At 38.5% G+C, this 15,889-nt stretch overlaps 1 protein-coding gene and 1 pseudogene across 10 annotated transcripts; both read left to right on the forward strand.

Moving 5' to 3' along the window:
• The first annotated feature begins 3,515 nt into the window (after positions 1–3,515).
• LOC126728943 (uncharacterized) lies at positions 3,516–10,649 on the forward strand. 10 transcript variants are annotated; one of them, XM_050434700.1, is made up of 6 exons: positions 3,949–7,025; positions 8,241–8,302; positions 8,396–8,443; positions 8,611–8,660; positions 9,036–9,382; positions 10,286–10,649. In XM_050434700.1, the coding sequence occupies exons 1-2, from the start codon at positions 6,051–6,053 to the stop codon at positions 8,241–8,243; spliced, it is 978 nt and encodes a 325-aa protein (XP_050290657.1). In that variant the 5' UTR covers positions 3,949–6,050; the 3' UTR covers positions 8,244–8,302; positions 8,396–8,443; positions 8,611–8,660; positions 9,036–9,382; positions 10,286–10,649. The 10 variants fall into 10 exon arrangements, with proteins under 10 accessions (XP_050290663.1, XP_050290664.1, XP_050290657.1 ...); XM_050434704.1 differs by having other exon boundaries at positions 9,272–9,382; XM_050434706.1 differs by having other exon boundaries at positions 3,516–5,720; positions 9,036–10,649.
• On the forward strand, positions 10,308–14,806 carry LOC126728364 (probable LRR receptor-like serine/threonine-protein kinase RFK1; annotated as a pseudogene).
• Positions 14,807–15,889: the final 1,083 nt, after the last annotated feature.

Here is a 15,889-nt window from a genome sequence, read left to right on the forward strand (position 1 = left end):
TTGATATTATTTGCTGCCATCCCCTTGTTATTGTCTCAATCTTGTTGGGTTGAGTCTGATGCCTATAATCAAATTTTTAGAGATGGGCATGTTACATTGTGTCTGTTACACATGTTGACAAGCACTATATGGAGTGCATATTGAACTTTTGTCATTGTGTCAAGACATGCCTACTGTCACATGTTTGACAAACACATTAACAGATAACTATAGTTGAGGGAAAGTAGTGAAACACTTAATCTTGCAATGTGGGTCTAAATATACTTGCTTTGAGATGTCTATATTATTGGTCATTCCCCCCCCCTTGGGGCCAAAACTTATTAAAAATGAAGGATTACCACCTTTTACCCATGTAGGTTTATATTTTTGAGATGGCAGCTTGTGTCGGACTACTCACCTTTACACTTTTGAAATTAGTGTTAATATGTTAACTGTCATTTAGAAATTTATAAAAGTGTGGACTTACAAAGCCAACTAACACTTACATTACTTTCTTGTGGTTATGAATTTGGATTTGATTTTCATATCTTTCAATGGAAATATTATTAATCAAAATAATCCCCTCCACCAAAGGAGTAAAATACTTTGCTTATAAGATTACTAAACCCAAATTTTAGTTGAAGTAGGAAATTCTAATACTAAATAACTTGGGAATTATCCATTATTGAATTACAAAAATACCATTGACTTTAAATAAAATACTAATAAACCCAATTAACCACTGGGATGGGAGGATTTTAGCGAGAATATTCGCTTTGAGGTAGGGGTGGGGGATAGAGTGAAGCTTTGGACAGATCTATGGTGTGGGGATTCTCCATTTCAATTGACTTTTCCGAATGTGTATGGGATGGTCTCCGATAAAGGGGCATCGGTGGCTTCTTCAAGAACGGTTGGGGATAGATGAGCGGAGAAGCTAGGATGTTCATTTTACTCGGAGACCAAATAATTGGGAAATGGGTGGTGTGGATGATTTTCTCCGTACCTTGGGCTCAAATCTACCTCCCACTGAGAACGGAGGTCGTATGCGATGGAAGTTGACAAAAAATGGGGACTTTGATATTTGATCGTTCTACAATAAGTTAAGAAGCCCCTTGCCCATTATTTTTTCTTGGAAAGGTGTTTGGAAGGTTAAGGCTTCTCGGCGTGGTTCCTTCTTTGTATGGACTGTTGTATGGGATAGGATCCTTACAGGTGATAATTTGAGGGGTAGAAGGTTGGATTTTGTTGATTGGTGTATCACGTGCCGCAATAATGGGGAGACGGTGGATCATTTGTTACTACATTGTGGAAAGACTTATCGGTTGTGGACTTTGGTGTTTAGATTCTTTGGGTTCTCTTGCGTCTTGCCAAGATCGGTTGCAAATACTTTTTTTGGTTGGTGGAATTGGCTTGGAAAGCATTTTTCTAGCATTTGGAATTTAGCTCCATTATGCTTGATGTGGTGTCTTTGGAGGGAGCAAAATAGGAGGACGTTTGAGGACATGGATAGTTCGGATGACCAACTATTGGCCTCCTTTAGTGGCACTTTGTTTGACTGGTCTAGGGCGTGGGGACTCACCTCTAGTGATTCTCTCCCTATGTTCCTTAGCTCCCTCCTATGTACTTAGTATCTTTCCTTTTCTTTATCTTTACACTCTTTCTTTTCCCTTTGTATTTTCCTCTCTGCCTTACGTTTTTCTGCATAAGGTAGTGTTTTTGAATACAATCTTTATTACCTATCAAAAAAAATTAACCACTGGGGCCTCAAATAAAATACAATTGACAAATGAAAATACAAGACTAGTAAAAGCTCAAGGAATCCTAAAATTCTAAGAACCCCTCTATTGAGAAAGGTGGCAAAGAGGACAAATTATATAAGGACTTCAGAAATGAGCACTTTAGCTTCGCCATACTCATTCTTGACCCTCAAAACACTGGTCATTCTGTTCTCTCCAAAGACACCACGTTAGGTTCAATGGAACAGCTTGCCAACTCCCTCCTTATTTCTCAATCCAACACCTCCCCCCCCCCCCCTCTCTCTCTCTCTCTCTCTCTCTCTCTCTCTCCTTCCAACACACCAACATATCCTGAACCAAATTCAGCATCACCCAATTGACTCCAAATATACAGAAAATCTTATACCATAATTCCTTCTCCATTTCACAATGTAAAAAAAAGTGATTAGCGTTCTCCCCATACTTCTTGCACATGAAGCACCACGCCATTATAACAATGCCCCTCATCCTTAAATTAGTGGCAGTCACAATCTTCCCCAAAGCCACACACCATGAAAAGAAAGCCACCCTTGGTGGGATCCTGGCTTTCCGTATACTTCTCCTCAAAACTCTATCTTGGCTCTTTACCTGGAAACCTTGGTTCTACTAAGGAATCCACACCAACTTATCTAACTTCCCATGCCTGATATTTGCTTGGGAAAGATCCTCCAATAGCTGTGCCACAGATTCCATTTCCCAATCCTGAACTGCGTGAATGACTCCCAATGTCCAAGAGATCTGTCCAGACCTGATCTCTGCATAATATGCCACTGTATCTCTTGCTATTAAACACAAGTTGGGATACCTCTCCTTGCGCAGAGCTTCCCCCTGCCATAAATTATGCTAAAACCAAACTTTAGTGCCACCTCTGATATCGTATCTAATGAACTGTGTGAAGTTGTCCCAACTGCCTTGAATATACTTCCACAATCCCACTCCATACAACCCCCTCACCCAACCTGAACACCAAGATCTTAAAGGGTTGGGAATTCTCAAGTGTATGATACCATCTTACACAGATTAAAAAAATTCAAATGTATATTTTGTGTCAGTGAATGCAGAGTCTTAGTGTTCTTTGTGTGCAATAAGAAGGTATAATACACATATATAGTGCTCAATAGTTTACAAGTAATATCAACTATCTCTGGCAGCTATTAACAGAAAGTTCTAGCACCAGATACCATTGACCAGCCCAAATGCAATTCAGACTTGTGTACTCAAGCAGTGCTTTTGTTGACATATTATTTACATGTACTTTGTCTTAATGCTTCTTTTTTTTCTTTCGTTTTTTTCTTTTTCCTTTTAATTCCAGTTCTTCATAAATGCAGAATGGTAGATTTGGTTAGTGCAAAGATTAATTTCAAGTTTGGCTTCGGATGTGAAGGTTTCTTTGCAACATTATCTCTTTTGAATTATCAAACATTGTTACTTCAAATACTTCCTTTTGTTATCCAATTTTTTGCTTCCTTTTCTTTTTTCTTTTTTGGGTGGGGGTGGGGGGAGAGGGATTGATGTCCTGAAATGTTGTCTTTTTTCTGTTTCAAAATCAATAAAATAGTATTAATGTTATATCCTGACAAGACATGCCTCTTGGGTTTAAATACTTCTGAGATACTAAATGCTAGTATTACTCAGATTCAAATAGTGACTCTCCATTAGGATAGATGTCTGCTCCCCCCCCACCCCCCTCCCCCACCCCTTCCCCACCCTCTCCACCCCCTTCCTCCACCTCACTCTCTCCCTCTCCCTCTCCCTCAACCAACACCTTCTTTCTTTCCTTTTTTGCCACCCTCACATTTTCCTTCTCATTCCCCCATATGCTTTCCTCCACAGTTTGGGTTTTTTCCTTATCCTTACCACCCTCCTCCACCACTATCTTTGCCTTCCCCTTCCCCACCACCACAGGGGTCTAACCAGTATTTGCCTAAACAGCCTACCCTTATGCCTGCACCTTTAACCATACCTAGTTCTCCCTCCATTGAAACCCCTCTAAACATCCTTCCTAAACCTCAATCCTTTGTCCTTGGGAGCAGCAAGAAGTCGTTCCATATCGATGCAAAATCTTTTTCTTTTTCTTTTGATGGGGGGCGGTCTGATTCATATGCTATTCTTGAGACTCGACAGAATGTTAAGAGCTCTATTTGAGTTGGCCGTAGGGGCATGGAGTGGATACTGAATTGCCTTAGGGAAAATGGGAAGTTATTAGAGTTCTGTGGGAGATCTAACAAAGCTGGCCTGTTTGTAGTTATTGCAGTATACTTTGGAGGTTCTAGGAGAGGCTGTATCATGATACCAACAAGCTCCAATCGTGTAGGCTGGTCTTTATTTCAGAGAGAGCTAAAGCATTTTTTCTCTTGTGCAAAACCAATTTCTATGGCTGAAGTATCCTCCATAAAAGGTGGTGGAGGAGGTCAGTCTGCTGGTGGTGGCCGGAGTGGGAAACTTTTATTTGTTTCTGGTAATCAGCAAAAGTTTAGAAATTTTGAAAATTTTGGAACTATATCGGGGCAAAACGTGATGCATGGAGACTACAGAAAATGGTTTAGTCAAAAATGGCAAAGTTTCAGTAAGAAATGGCAAACCCACGCGGGCTTTCAATTTTAAGTTGACTCCAGCTATGTTGGATTTGAGTGTGCAAGCCTGAGGGTGGGAGACGGTTTGTGACCTGTCTGGTTGCTAAGGAGTTCAGAGGGCCCAAGGCTGTTGGGGGTGGGCTTGAAATTACAGCTCTTTCTGGTGGGCTTGTTAAAGCCCAACCCGAGGCTACAGCACCCTCACTTAGTGAGGGTACTTTGGTCAAACCCAAGTCTTCTAAAGGAGTCTCTGTGGGTCGTCAGTCTTTGAGGGATGTTGGTGAGAGCTCGAGAGGACCTTCGAAGGGTGATGCCGGTTGGCCGGTGACAGATGTGGTGCCGGTCTCGGAGATGCCTAAGGCTTCGATGAGAGTTGAATCGGCGTTACCTAGCCCCGATCAAGCTCCGGTGATGCTCGCAGCTCCGGCGTTACCCAGCTCTAGCGTTACCCAGCCCCTAGCACCCTCTTCGCACCCCGATATGGAAGGCGATTTCGCCGCTTTTGCTCTCCCACTACCTGCTGGGGTCACCGGAGAGACGGAGTCTCCGATTCTGTTTAATGGGTCACGTCGGCATCAGTGGGAGAATCGAAATCGTTTTTTCCCTTTGTCTGAGCTGGGAAACGAGATGGGTTCTGATCAGATTATCAAGTCTAAGGCTTTGGGGGGATTTGATTTCGCCAAAAAGTCTTGTAAAGCTCATGTGTCAATAGCTAGCAGACCGGTACGGGTAAGTCACTTAAAATGGACCCAGGCCTATTTTAATTTAAAAATTTTGGTTGATTGGCTGGGTGAGGGTAAGCGGGCTGTTTATTGGGGTAATACACAGCCCAACGTTAGTAGGCATTCTCAAGCCCAAGCCCACCACACGTCCTCAAGTGAGAATGGAAAGGGCCAATACATGATTGTTCTTCCAGACAATATCACGCGATCCTTTGGGTGGGATGCAGGGGAAGGGTCGGGGACTCATGAGGAAGAGGAAGGAGTGATCCCAAGCTCCGGTGAGGGATCGGGCTGCCCTCCTGTCGCTACCATGAATCCCAAGGTGGGTTTAGACTTTTCCTTTCATGTAACTGAGGTGGGTGGTGGCCTGTCTGAGTCTTCAGATAAGGGTGAGGCAGATTCTGTAGACATTACTCCTTTGGCTTTGTGGGACCCATATTATGTTAGTGATCTCGCCCCTTTGGAAGATGATTCTGATGTGTCTTCTATGGAGGAGGAATTGGAGCCTTCAGAATGGGTAAGAACGATGATAAAAGGCTTTGGTACTTTTGTGGGATTCCCCATTGCTTGCTGCGAGAGACAGTGTATTGATTTCTTCTAGAAACTTGAGAGGGTTTAGCAGCAAGCGACTGTTGCTGCTACTCGCCGGACAAGCAACTCTATCCAAAAAGGTATGAGGGAATTAAGGAATTTGTTTTCTTCTATTAACTGCGATGGGCATTCTAGTAGAGGTACTAGAGGCAGTTTGACATCCTCTAGTTTGGGTTCGTTTGTTGGTCAATGATTTTGAAACTGCTATCTTGGAATGTGAGGGGTCTGAACGATCCTCATAAGAGAGTAGTTATAAGAACCTCTTAAGGGAGTGGAAGTGTGATATTGTTTGTCTTCAAGAATCTAAACTGGACAACACCAGCTCTATCTTGGTAAAAAACCTTTGGGGTAGCCCTTTTGTAGATTGGGGGGCCTTAGATGCCTTGCATACAGCAGGGGGTATAATTTTGATGTGGGATAGCAGGGTTTTTGTGAAAATTGATCTGGTGGTTGGTAGTTTTTCAGTTTCAGTTTTATTAAAGGGAGTGTCAAATGGATTTGAATGGATTTGTTCAGGGGTGTACGGACCGACTAACGATAGCCTTAGGGATGCCTTGTGGGCAGAACTGGACAATGTGAGGTCACGATGGGATGGGGCTTGGTGCTTATTTGGTGATTTCAATGTTATCAGATACCCAGCTGAGAGACTTGGCTGTAATTCTTTTAGTTCAGCTATGTTTAAATTTTCAGATTTTATTGCAAAACATTTGCTAGTGGATTTGCCTTTGGTGGGAGGTGAGTATACTTGGTTTCGAGATTCAGATAATCCGTCAATGTCCAGAATTGATAGAGTTTTGATGTCAGCTGATTGGGAGGAGCATTTCTTGGATGTGTCCCAAAGGACTCTCCCTAGGGTGGTGTCGGATCACTATCCTTTACTAGTGGAGGTGGGTGGAGTTTCAAGGGGGAAAAACCCTTTTAGATTTGAAAATATGTGGCTAAAGGTGGAGGGTTTTGTGGATAAGGTGCAGCTTTGGTGGAACAGTTATCACTTTGCGGGGCCGTCTAGTTATGTTCTAGCTTGTAAGTTGAAAGCTCTGAAAGGGGATTTGAAGCATTGGAACAAGCATGTGTTTGGAGATGTAGCTTTAAAAAAAAAGAGTCTTCTAACTAAACTCTTAGACGTTGACAAGAGAGAAGAGATGCAGGTGATGACTCCAGAGGACAGGGCTAGAAGGTTGGCGGTTAAATCGGATATAGATTACTTGGCCTCTTCGGAAGAGATTTCTTGGAGGCAGAAGTCCAAGGCCCTTTTTATTAAAGAAGGTGATAACAACACGCGGTTCTTTTATAGAATTGCCAATTCTCATAGGCGTACCAATCAAATCAGGGAAGTGGAGGTGGATGGCTTTCGATATGAGGATGAATCAGAGGTTATGGATCAGGTAGTGGATTTCTATAAAATTGGAGACCCATGCATCTTTAGAAAGAGAGCATGCAAATATGGTAGGAAAAAGCTCCTTCAAAGGAATAGGCCCACACCAAGGATCATGCCAGAAACAAACACGGCAGCCCTCCCCCACATTAAACTGAATTTGATTGAAAAACTTCTCTGAGCCTTTCTTAATACTCCTCCACATCCCACACCCTTGAGAACTTCTTACCCCTCTAGTGCACCAGCCTCCTCTCCCCTCACCATATTTGGCTGCTATAACCTGACGCCATAATCTGTTACTTTCATTCCCAAAACGCCACAACCACTTCCCGAGTAAGGCCTTGTTAAACAACCCAATCCTCCGGATTCCCAAACCACCACTCTCAATAGGCAAACAGACCTTATCCCAGGCAACTAAAGGGTATTTAAAAACATCCTCCGAGGCCCCCCAAAGGAAATTCCTCTGAATTCTTTCTATCCTAGTTGCCACAGCTTGAGGGATAGTAAACAAAGATAAAAAATAGGTGGGAAGGCTTGAGAGAGTACTTTTTAATTAATTAAGCCTGGCACCTTTGACAAATAAAGTCTTTTCCAGCCAGATAGCCGTTTCTCCATCTTTTCTATAATAGGATTCCATATCAACGCATCCTTATAATGGGCCCCAAGTGGCATGCCCAGATATCTCATAGGCAGTGTGCCCACCTTGCAACAAAGGGTACGGGCCAAAGCATTCAGATTCCCAACATCCCCAACAGGAACAATCTCACTCTTACCTACATTAACTTTCAAGCCTGTAATAGCTTCAAAGAAGATCAACACCATCCGAATGTATAATAACTGGTCCCTAGAAGCATCACAGAACAAAATAGTATCGTCAGCAAAAAGAAGATGAGAGATATGCACACCCCCTTGTCTATGAGACCCCGCTTGAAAACCACAAAGAAAGCCACCATTTTCTGTTCTCTTTGGGCTTGCATTTGGGGGTGTACGAATTGTATTTCTTTATCTGAGTTTTTAGACTCTTGTTCCTTTAGTTCTTGATTATTTTTGTATCTGTTTCTTGTTCAGAGTGTTCACTATCGTGAGCATGATGTTCATTTTTTCAATATAAAGTCTTATTACCTATCAAAAAAAAATTACTCAGATTCAAACTATCCTTTTGTTTTCATTTTAATAAAAAAAAATTAAAGAATTGACGTTATTTTTTTCCAATGCATTGCTGCAGTGATCTTTCATACAATACTTCGCATGGCAAAGCCCTGAACAACCAGCTTGTCACGAAAACATGTAAGACTACTTGTATAATAATTTTTTAAATATACTTTTCGGTTTGATATGGTTTTAGTCTGATAGATCTTTCACCTTATATTTTCTTGTTAGGAATTTATAGCTTAACTTGTTTCAAGGCTCTTTAATTGAAGATTATGTGTAAGATGCCCTTCCCTCCTTTTTAATTGATTTATTTTCTCGTTTCTTTAGTTCTGTTATAAGTTTTCTAGTTTACCAATGAGAAAGAAGGTTTATGTAAGGTGTAAATTTTCATATACTGAATGGTGTCCATTTTCCTACTAATTTATTCTTTTGTACTCATTCAGCAGCAGAAGGCAAGAACCTCATTGCTCGAAGAATTTCAACTGTCCGCGATGTAAGGATAGGTTTCTGTAGCTCAATCTTCATTAATCTATGAAAATAATGTTAATTTGTCCAAATCCATTTTTGAATTTCTTCTTATGAGAATATATATATATATATATATATCAATTATTTCAGCCCGTTAAATGAAAATTACTTACAGAATTTCACATATGTAAGGCCTTTCGTGCAAAGCAAAGAAAAATAAAAGAGAGTAATGATTTGAGTAATTGAGTTTGAACTTTTGCTTCTTCAGTTTTGACATCTAAAAGAGAATATAATGAATCTTTAAAACCCTCATTACTTTTAACTCCACACCCCTTTTGTGAGTTTTGAACCATGGGGAGGTTAGACCATTTTTTACTTATCAGAGTTAACATGGTGTCAGTTTGGAACTGCTTTCAAAATGGATTGGATGTCTGCGCATGGCGTCTTTGCTTTAAGCTGTAGGATGAAAAGATTTCACAGGATGCTTGGTGTGGGCAGACGCCTTTTCATCTCTTGTTTTCTGATTTATTTCCATCATTTAGAATAAGTGCAAAAATGGCAAACTATAGGGGCCAGATGGGATTGATATTACATACAAAACAGAAGTTTTTCTAACTTACTAAAGATTGGAATCAGAATCAGTTGAGGTTTCAGTCCATATGCTTCATGATGTTCAAGGCTGCAGTTTTGATTATGACAGATGTTAGAAGCTGGGCCAAAAGTCATCAGATTGAGTTAAATCTGGCTGTAAGTTATTGTTTGTTTTGGGAGTGCAGTTCTTATTTGTATTGTTATGGTGGACAATTTGTTTAAAAAGAGGCAATTTAATATCAGCTGGTGTCATTTGTAAGGAGATTAAGGACAGTATCATTTCTTTTGTATTGTTGTCTGTCCTCCTTTCTCTATCTGGATTAAGTGTGTAATGCCTGCATTAGTAATAAAGATTTTGGCAGCTTGAAGATGAGAATTTAGAAGTAGGAGTCAAATGGCATGGTTAGTAGTTCATCTTTGTTTGTTGTGGGGAATTTGGAAGGAGAGGAACAATATGGTATTCATGGCAGTGACTCCAAAAGTACAATCTATCTTCCTTTCTTGATTATGGCGCTTTCCTTGGGTATAATTGAAACATCGAACTAGTGCTTAATTTTTTCCTTTCACTCTTTGCTTTTCTGGTGTTTCTCTTGTATACCTTTCGTGCTATAGGGCTACACCCTTTCTACCTAGCATTTCTCTTAATCAGATTTGTAATGCCTAAAAAAATGAAATTTTAAACTGTACAATATGACTAGAATAGTGTGATTCATTTTCTAAAACCTTGTTCTTGGAGAAAGGAGAAAGGAGAGAATTCCTTGAAATGAAAATGAATCTATAGTTGTTATGATAGCTTGCTTTGAAGTTGTCATGAATAGCTAGGATCACTGTAAAATATAGCAGAAGTTTGTAAAGTGTGCCCATGTGTGTGTGCATGCGTGTGTGCCCATGTATTGATATCTCAGTTCTCATTATACCGATGTGAAATCAATATAGCATCCTGGAAAAAAGAAAAGAAAAGAAGAAGCTGTATTAAATGATGACCTCCGAATTGTTGCATTATAGTTGATATGTAAGCTTGCTTTCTCATATATTGTTTTTCTATATGTATCATGGCAGATTTGAATTGTTTGCGTGTTAATTCTGGTGGAAAGGAAGCAACCGTCAAGGTGAAAAAAAAAATGATGTATATCTTAAAGGAGATGGAGAAGTTGAAGGTGGTGCTGCAAAATACTTTATTAACAGCAACATTTATTGGGGGTTTAGTAGCATTGGAGACTTCATGGATGATTACAACTACCAAAATACACGTTACATTGTACCTCCATCATTATCAAATATCTCTGAATTGTATACAACAGCACATAGATCTATATCACTTATTTCCATTATTGCTTAGAAAATGGGAACTACACTGTAAGTCTCCACTTTGCAGAGATACAGTTTACAAATGAGAAGACATATAACAGTCTTGGGAAGCGTATATTTGATATCTACATTCAGGTAATTAGTCACAATGATGAATATATATATATATCCTTGATGTTGCAGTTTAAGGTTTAAGCAGTCCACTTTGTTGAAGGAAAAATTAGTGTAGAAGGATTTCAGTATTGAAGATGATGCTGGTATTGCTCTGAAGCCAATAATAAAACGCGCATCAAACATTAGTGTGGCAAACAATGTCTTAGTGATCAGATTCTATTGGGCTGGTAAAGGAACAATGAGAATTCCTGATAGAGGAGTTTATGGTCCCCTTATAACAGCTGTTTCTGTGGTTTCTGGTGAGTTATTTATGCGATTGTCTCTTTTTTGTCATTTTAAAGATGCTGTGTCTCTGAGGGCCCCTCTAAGGTCACTACTAGTTGATGAGTCCTCAAATCAAGTCCCATGATTTCCAACAGAAATGTAATCTTTTGGTGGAAAAACTAAATTGCAATGTTATTGCTCTGACAGTCCTGTGAAACCGGGATAATTATCTCCAGTTAAAAAGTATTATAGAATATGTTACTTTTGAAATTAGGAGAGTGCAACACTGTGATTCCTTTTTTATTTTTTATTTTATAATTGTTCTATGTGAGTCCCTTGCTTTCAACTGCAGAAGTAGCTGATAATTAATAAGTAGCCCATTGGTTGATTTCAGTTAGATATGTTATGCTTTACTTGGAAATGACTGTCTAGGGGTTAGTAATTTGATGTGCCACGTACTGTTGTATATCTCTCCTCTACCTCAGTTAGAGTGAACCATTTAGTTTGAATTTTGTGATAAATCAAGAATTTTATAGATTGTCTCAGGTGGGAGGTTTGGTTTGGATTTTAAGATGACTGCTTCAGTTAAAAAACCACCCCATGTACTTTTTCTGCCTAATTCTTTTCTCTGCCTAATTAACAAAAAAATATTATTCTTTTTGTTAATGTTTGTGTCTACCTTATTCAATGAACATGTGGGTGGCCAAGTTTTTGAGTCTTGTTTACTTTTAATCAATTGCTTGTAAGGATGATTTTTGTATGTGCAGATTCCAAATTTTGTTCAAATGGTGGAACCAAGCGAAATGTTTATATCATTGCTGGTGTTGCAGTTGGAGCTTTATTCTTTTTACTCTTTATAGTGGGAATCCTTTGTTGGAAAGGCTGTTTGTGGAGAAAGAAGGGGACAAAAGAGTAGGCTGTTTGGAAAGGCTGATTCTCAAATTAATTTAATTGCCTCTACCTAGTCAACTTTGACAGTAATTATGCAAAAAGAGTAGGCTGTCTTGACTCTTGAACTTCTGCAATTGTGTGTCACAGATATTCAGTTGCTAGGGAATTGTCTGATTCTCAAATTAATCTAATTGCCTCTACTTAGTCAACTTTGACAGAAATTATGCAAAAAGAATAGGCTGTCTTGACTCTTGAACTTTTGCAATTGTGTTACAGATATTCAATTGCTAGGGAATTGTGTGCAAATAGGCATAGTCTAATTTTGATACATATTATTATAAGTTTGCTAAATAGCAACAGCAGGACTATACTTGGCTTCTAGAATAGTTTCAGTATGTAGTGAAATATCTAAAATATTTTTCTCAAGGCATAGTTTTGTGTTGTTTAATTACACTCGTATCCGCTTTTGGCATGATAGGTGGATTGGTGACAATACTTTAAAAGATCTCTATCCTGAGCTCTATGTGTGTTCAGCGGTCAAGGATGTTTGTATCTCTGAGGTTTTGTGGATTCTAGAAGGGGGTACTATTAGAGTGTGGAATTTAAGGTTTTATAGAGCTTTTGAAGATTGGGAGTTGGCTGCATCTTTTTCTCTACTTCAGCTTATCCAAACTCGTATTCCTTGGGGTGATAGGAGAGATGCTCTTTACTGGCGACTTGAAGGTGATGGTAAGTTTGACACTCGGTCTTACTACCATGCGATTCGGGGTGTTTCGAATTCTTTGTTTCCTTGGAAGGGTGTTTGGAAATCAAAGATTCCTAAGCACGTGGCATTCTTTTTGTGGACAGTTGCACATGGTCGGATCCTCACTTTGGATAATCTAATAATTAAGGGTCGCCCTTTGGCTAATAGGTGTTGTATGTGTTGTTGTGATGGGGGGTCGGTTAACCACCTTCTTCTTCATTGTCCTGTTACCCATTTCCTATGGACTTTTATGCTACAAGCCTTTGGTATTCATTGGGTTATGCCAGGATCGGTGGCGGGTTTTTTATCTTGTTGGCATCAGTGGCTTGGGAAGCATTATTCGGACATTTGGAACTTGGTTCTAGGGTGCTTAATGTGGATTGTGTGGTTGGAACAAAATCTTCGATCCTTTGAGGACAAAGAGAAGATGTTGGATGAGTTAAAGGTTTTATGCCATCGTAGTCTTTTGGAGTGGTCTCGTTGTTGGGGTTTTACGGATTGTTGTTCTCTTTTTGAGTTTTTGTCCTCCCTTAGCTTAGTTTCCTGACTACCCTTTGTTTGTTGTGCTGTTTTATTTTTTTATTTTTATTTCTTGTTGTTCATCATCATGAACTTCTTGTTTTTTCATTTTTCTCTCTTTTATAATAGCTTTCTGATTACCTATCAAAAAAAAATTACACAGAAGTGGTTTACTATGATAGAGGTTGTTAGAGTGGTTTACTATGATAGAGGTTGTTAGAATTATGTTCAAGTGAATAAATTCACAATTTTCTAAAAGTTTAAGCTTTTGGGATAATTTATAATTTTTCATAATATTAAAGCAGGAAGTCGAGTTCAATTCCCACTCTTCTTCCCATTTAAAATGTTAAAAATCTCATGTGTAGGACCCCACTTATTGAGGGGCATTTGGGTTCTATATGAGAGGAATTGTTAGAATTATGGTTAAGTGATTAAATTCATCATTTCCAAATAAATGAAGCTTTTGGAACAATCTATAATTTATCAAAAATATGAGTTAATTAGAAAATAAAAAAATTCTTCAAAATTTTGTTGTGTTAAATTGTTAGGTTGGATTTTTCTTTTACTGAATTGAATTCTCAAGTTCTGATTCAAGTAATGATAAGTTTCTGCGCAGTTACACTTAAAATTTACAATCTTAATATACGCAAACATATAATTTTCATATGAGCATATCATCTTTGCTTAGTGTAACTCAAGAAAGTAGATACAAAGAAAACTGACAATTCCTTATCATACTGCTTCGTATGTGCCTCCTTGAACAGATATTAAAGAACTAAATTGCAGACAGGAACTTTTACCTTAAATCAAATAAAAGCTGCCACTAATGATTTTGATTCTGCCAACAAAATTGGAGAAGATGGTTTTGGTCCTGTCTACAAGGTATTACTCTTACATGGCCGATCCCATTTGAGTATGGATTTTCCTGCTTATCTGATAAGGTTGGGTGCAGGGTCAATTACCTGATGGTACTGTCATAGCAGTTAAGCAGCTCTCACCTAAATCAAAGCAAGGAAATCGTGAATTTTTAAATGAAATAGGCATGGTTTCTCGTTTGCAACACCCAAATCTGGTGAAGCTTTATGGATGTTGTATTGAAAGGGAGCAATTATTGTTGGTCTATGAGTACATGGAAAATAATAACCTAGCCCATGCATTATTTGGTGAGTATTATGTAATCTTGCATAGCACTGAGCTATTATGAAAAATTATAAGAGATGAAATTCTGTTTATGATTTGAATTTAATTATATGAAGCAAAAATTTAAGTCAGGTGAGCTTATCTGGCTTCCAGACCATCCTTGGATTCCTTTCTTGATTTTTTGGTTGGTCAGCTCCATTGGATTCGAATTTGAGTTTTCTGGTTATTGGTTTCTTCTTATATTTATGCCTTAGCTTTTCTCCATGAAGAATCAAGACTCAATATTGTTCAGAGACATCAAAGCTACTAATGTGTTGCTGGATGGAGACTTCAACCCTAAAATATCCGACTTTGGATTGGCTAAAGTTGAATAAGAGGAGAAGACCCACGTTAGCACCATTGTCAGTTCCCATCTTATTAATGAACTTCTAGTTATATATGTTATAATTTTAATAATTACCATGGATGTTGGGCACCAGAATATGTTTTATGGGGTTATCTGACCTACAAAGTAGATGTTTATAGTTTTGGAGTTGTGGCATTAGAAGTTCTCAGTGGAAAGAGCTTATATGCCAAGTGACATTTGTGTTTGCCTTTTAGATCTGGTACTTTCTAACTTCATATCCCTGTTTGATTCATTACACATATATCGTTAATGCTTCAATTATTACTTACTAATTGTGTAGCTACTAGCAATATTTGCATGATAGTAATAGGATAATTTATATATTTCAGTCTTGCCATTTGCAACAAACGGGGAACTTGATGAAGCTAATTGATGAGAGCTTGGGGTCTGAGGTCAACATATAAAAAAAGCTGAAATTTTGGTTAAAGTGGCTCTTCTGTGCACAAATGCATCCCCATCATGAAGGCCTATCATGTATCATGTTTGAAGTCGTAAGTATGCTTGAAGGGCGAATGATTGTTCCAGACATGATTCCTGAACCAAGTTCCTATAGTGATGATCTAAGGTTTAAGGCTATGAGAGACCTTCATCGACAAAGGGAAATCAGAATTTATTTGAGTAGAAACCATTCCCAAAATTCAACAAAAGTCCATACATTCTCCTCTCCCACTATATCTATCCAAGATTATTTTGAAATCAATCTAGAATCTATTCCTGTTTAGAGTGATGAGCATTGCGATTAGTTCCTCATTGAGCATATATATTGTTTATTCTTAAACAATGTCCCTGACTCCCTGTGGCTATTACTGAAGCTTCAACTATACAGTATACACATGGATATGATTTGGTATAAACTTTTTTTTTTGGGGGGGGTGGAATTGTAATAAATGTAATATTCTGAGTTACATTATTTACTCCACCAATGAAAATTTTAAAGTGAGGGTATTCATTTTCCAATCATGGTACTACATCCTGACAAAATTAATGTCTCTATTACCCTTTTAAGCAACTTTTTATCTCAAATCAGTAGAATCTGAATATATATTACTTGGAAAATTCTCAAAATTTTTTGAGTTCGAGTGGGTATGGTATTGTCTCAATTAAGAGAACTTTCGCAAAATAAATTATTCAAACACAAGTAGCTAAAATAAAAACTAATTGGAGTGTAAATGAACAACCAACTTGCATTAATTCAAGAGTTAGATACGAGCAATTCTGAACTTGGAAGTCTGAGAAATCAAACTAATTCTAAATTAATGCTAAAAGTTTATTAAAA

This window comes from Quercus robur, chromosome 5, assembly GCF_932294415.1.
Source record: "Quercus robur chromosome 5, dhQueRobu3.1, whole genome shotgun sequence".
Taxonomy (NCBI): Eukaryota; Viridiplantae; Streptophyta; class Magnoliopsida; order Fagales; family Fagaceae; genus Quercus; species Quercus robur.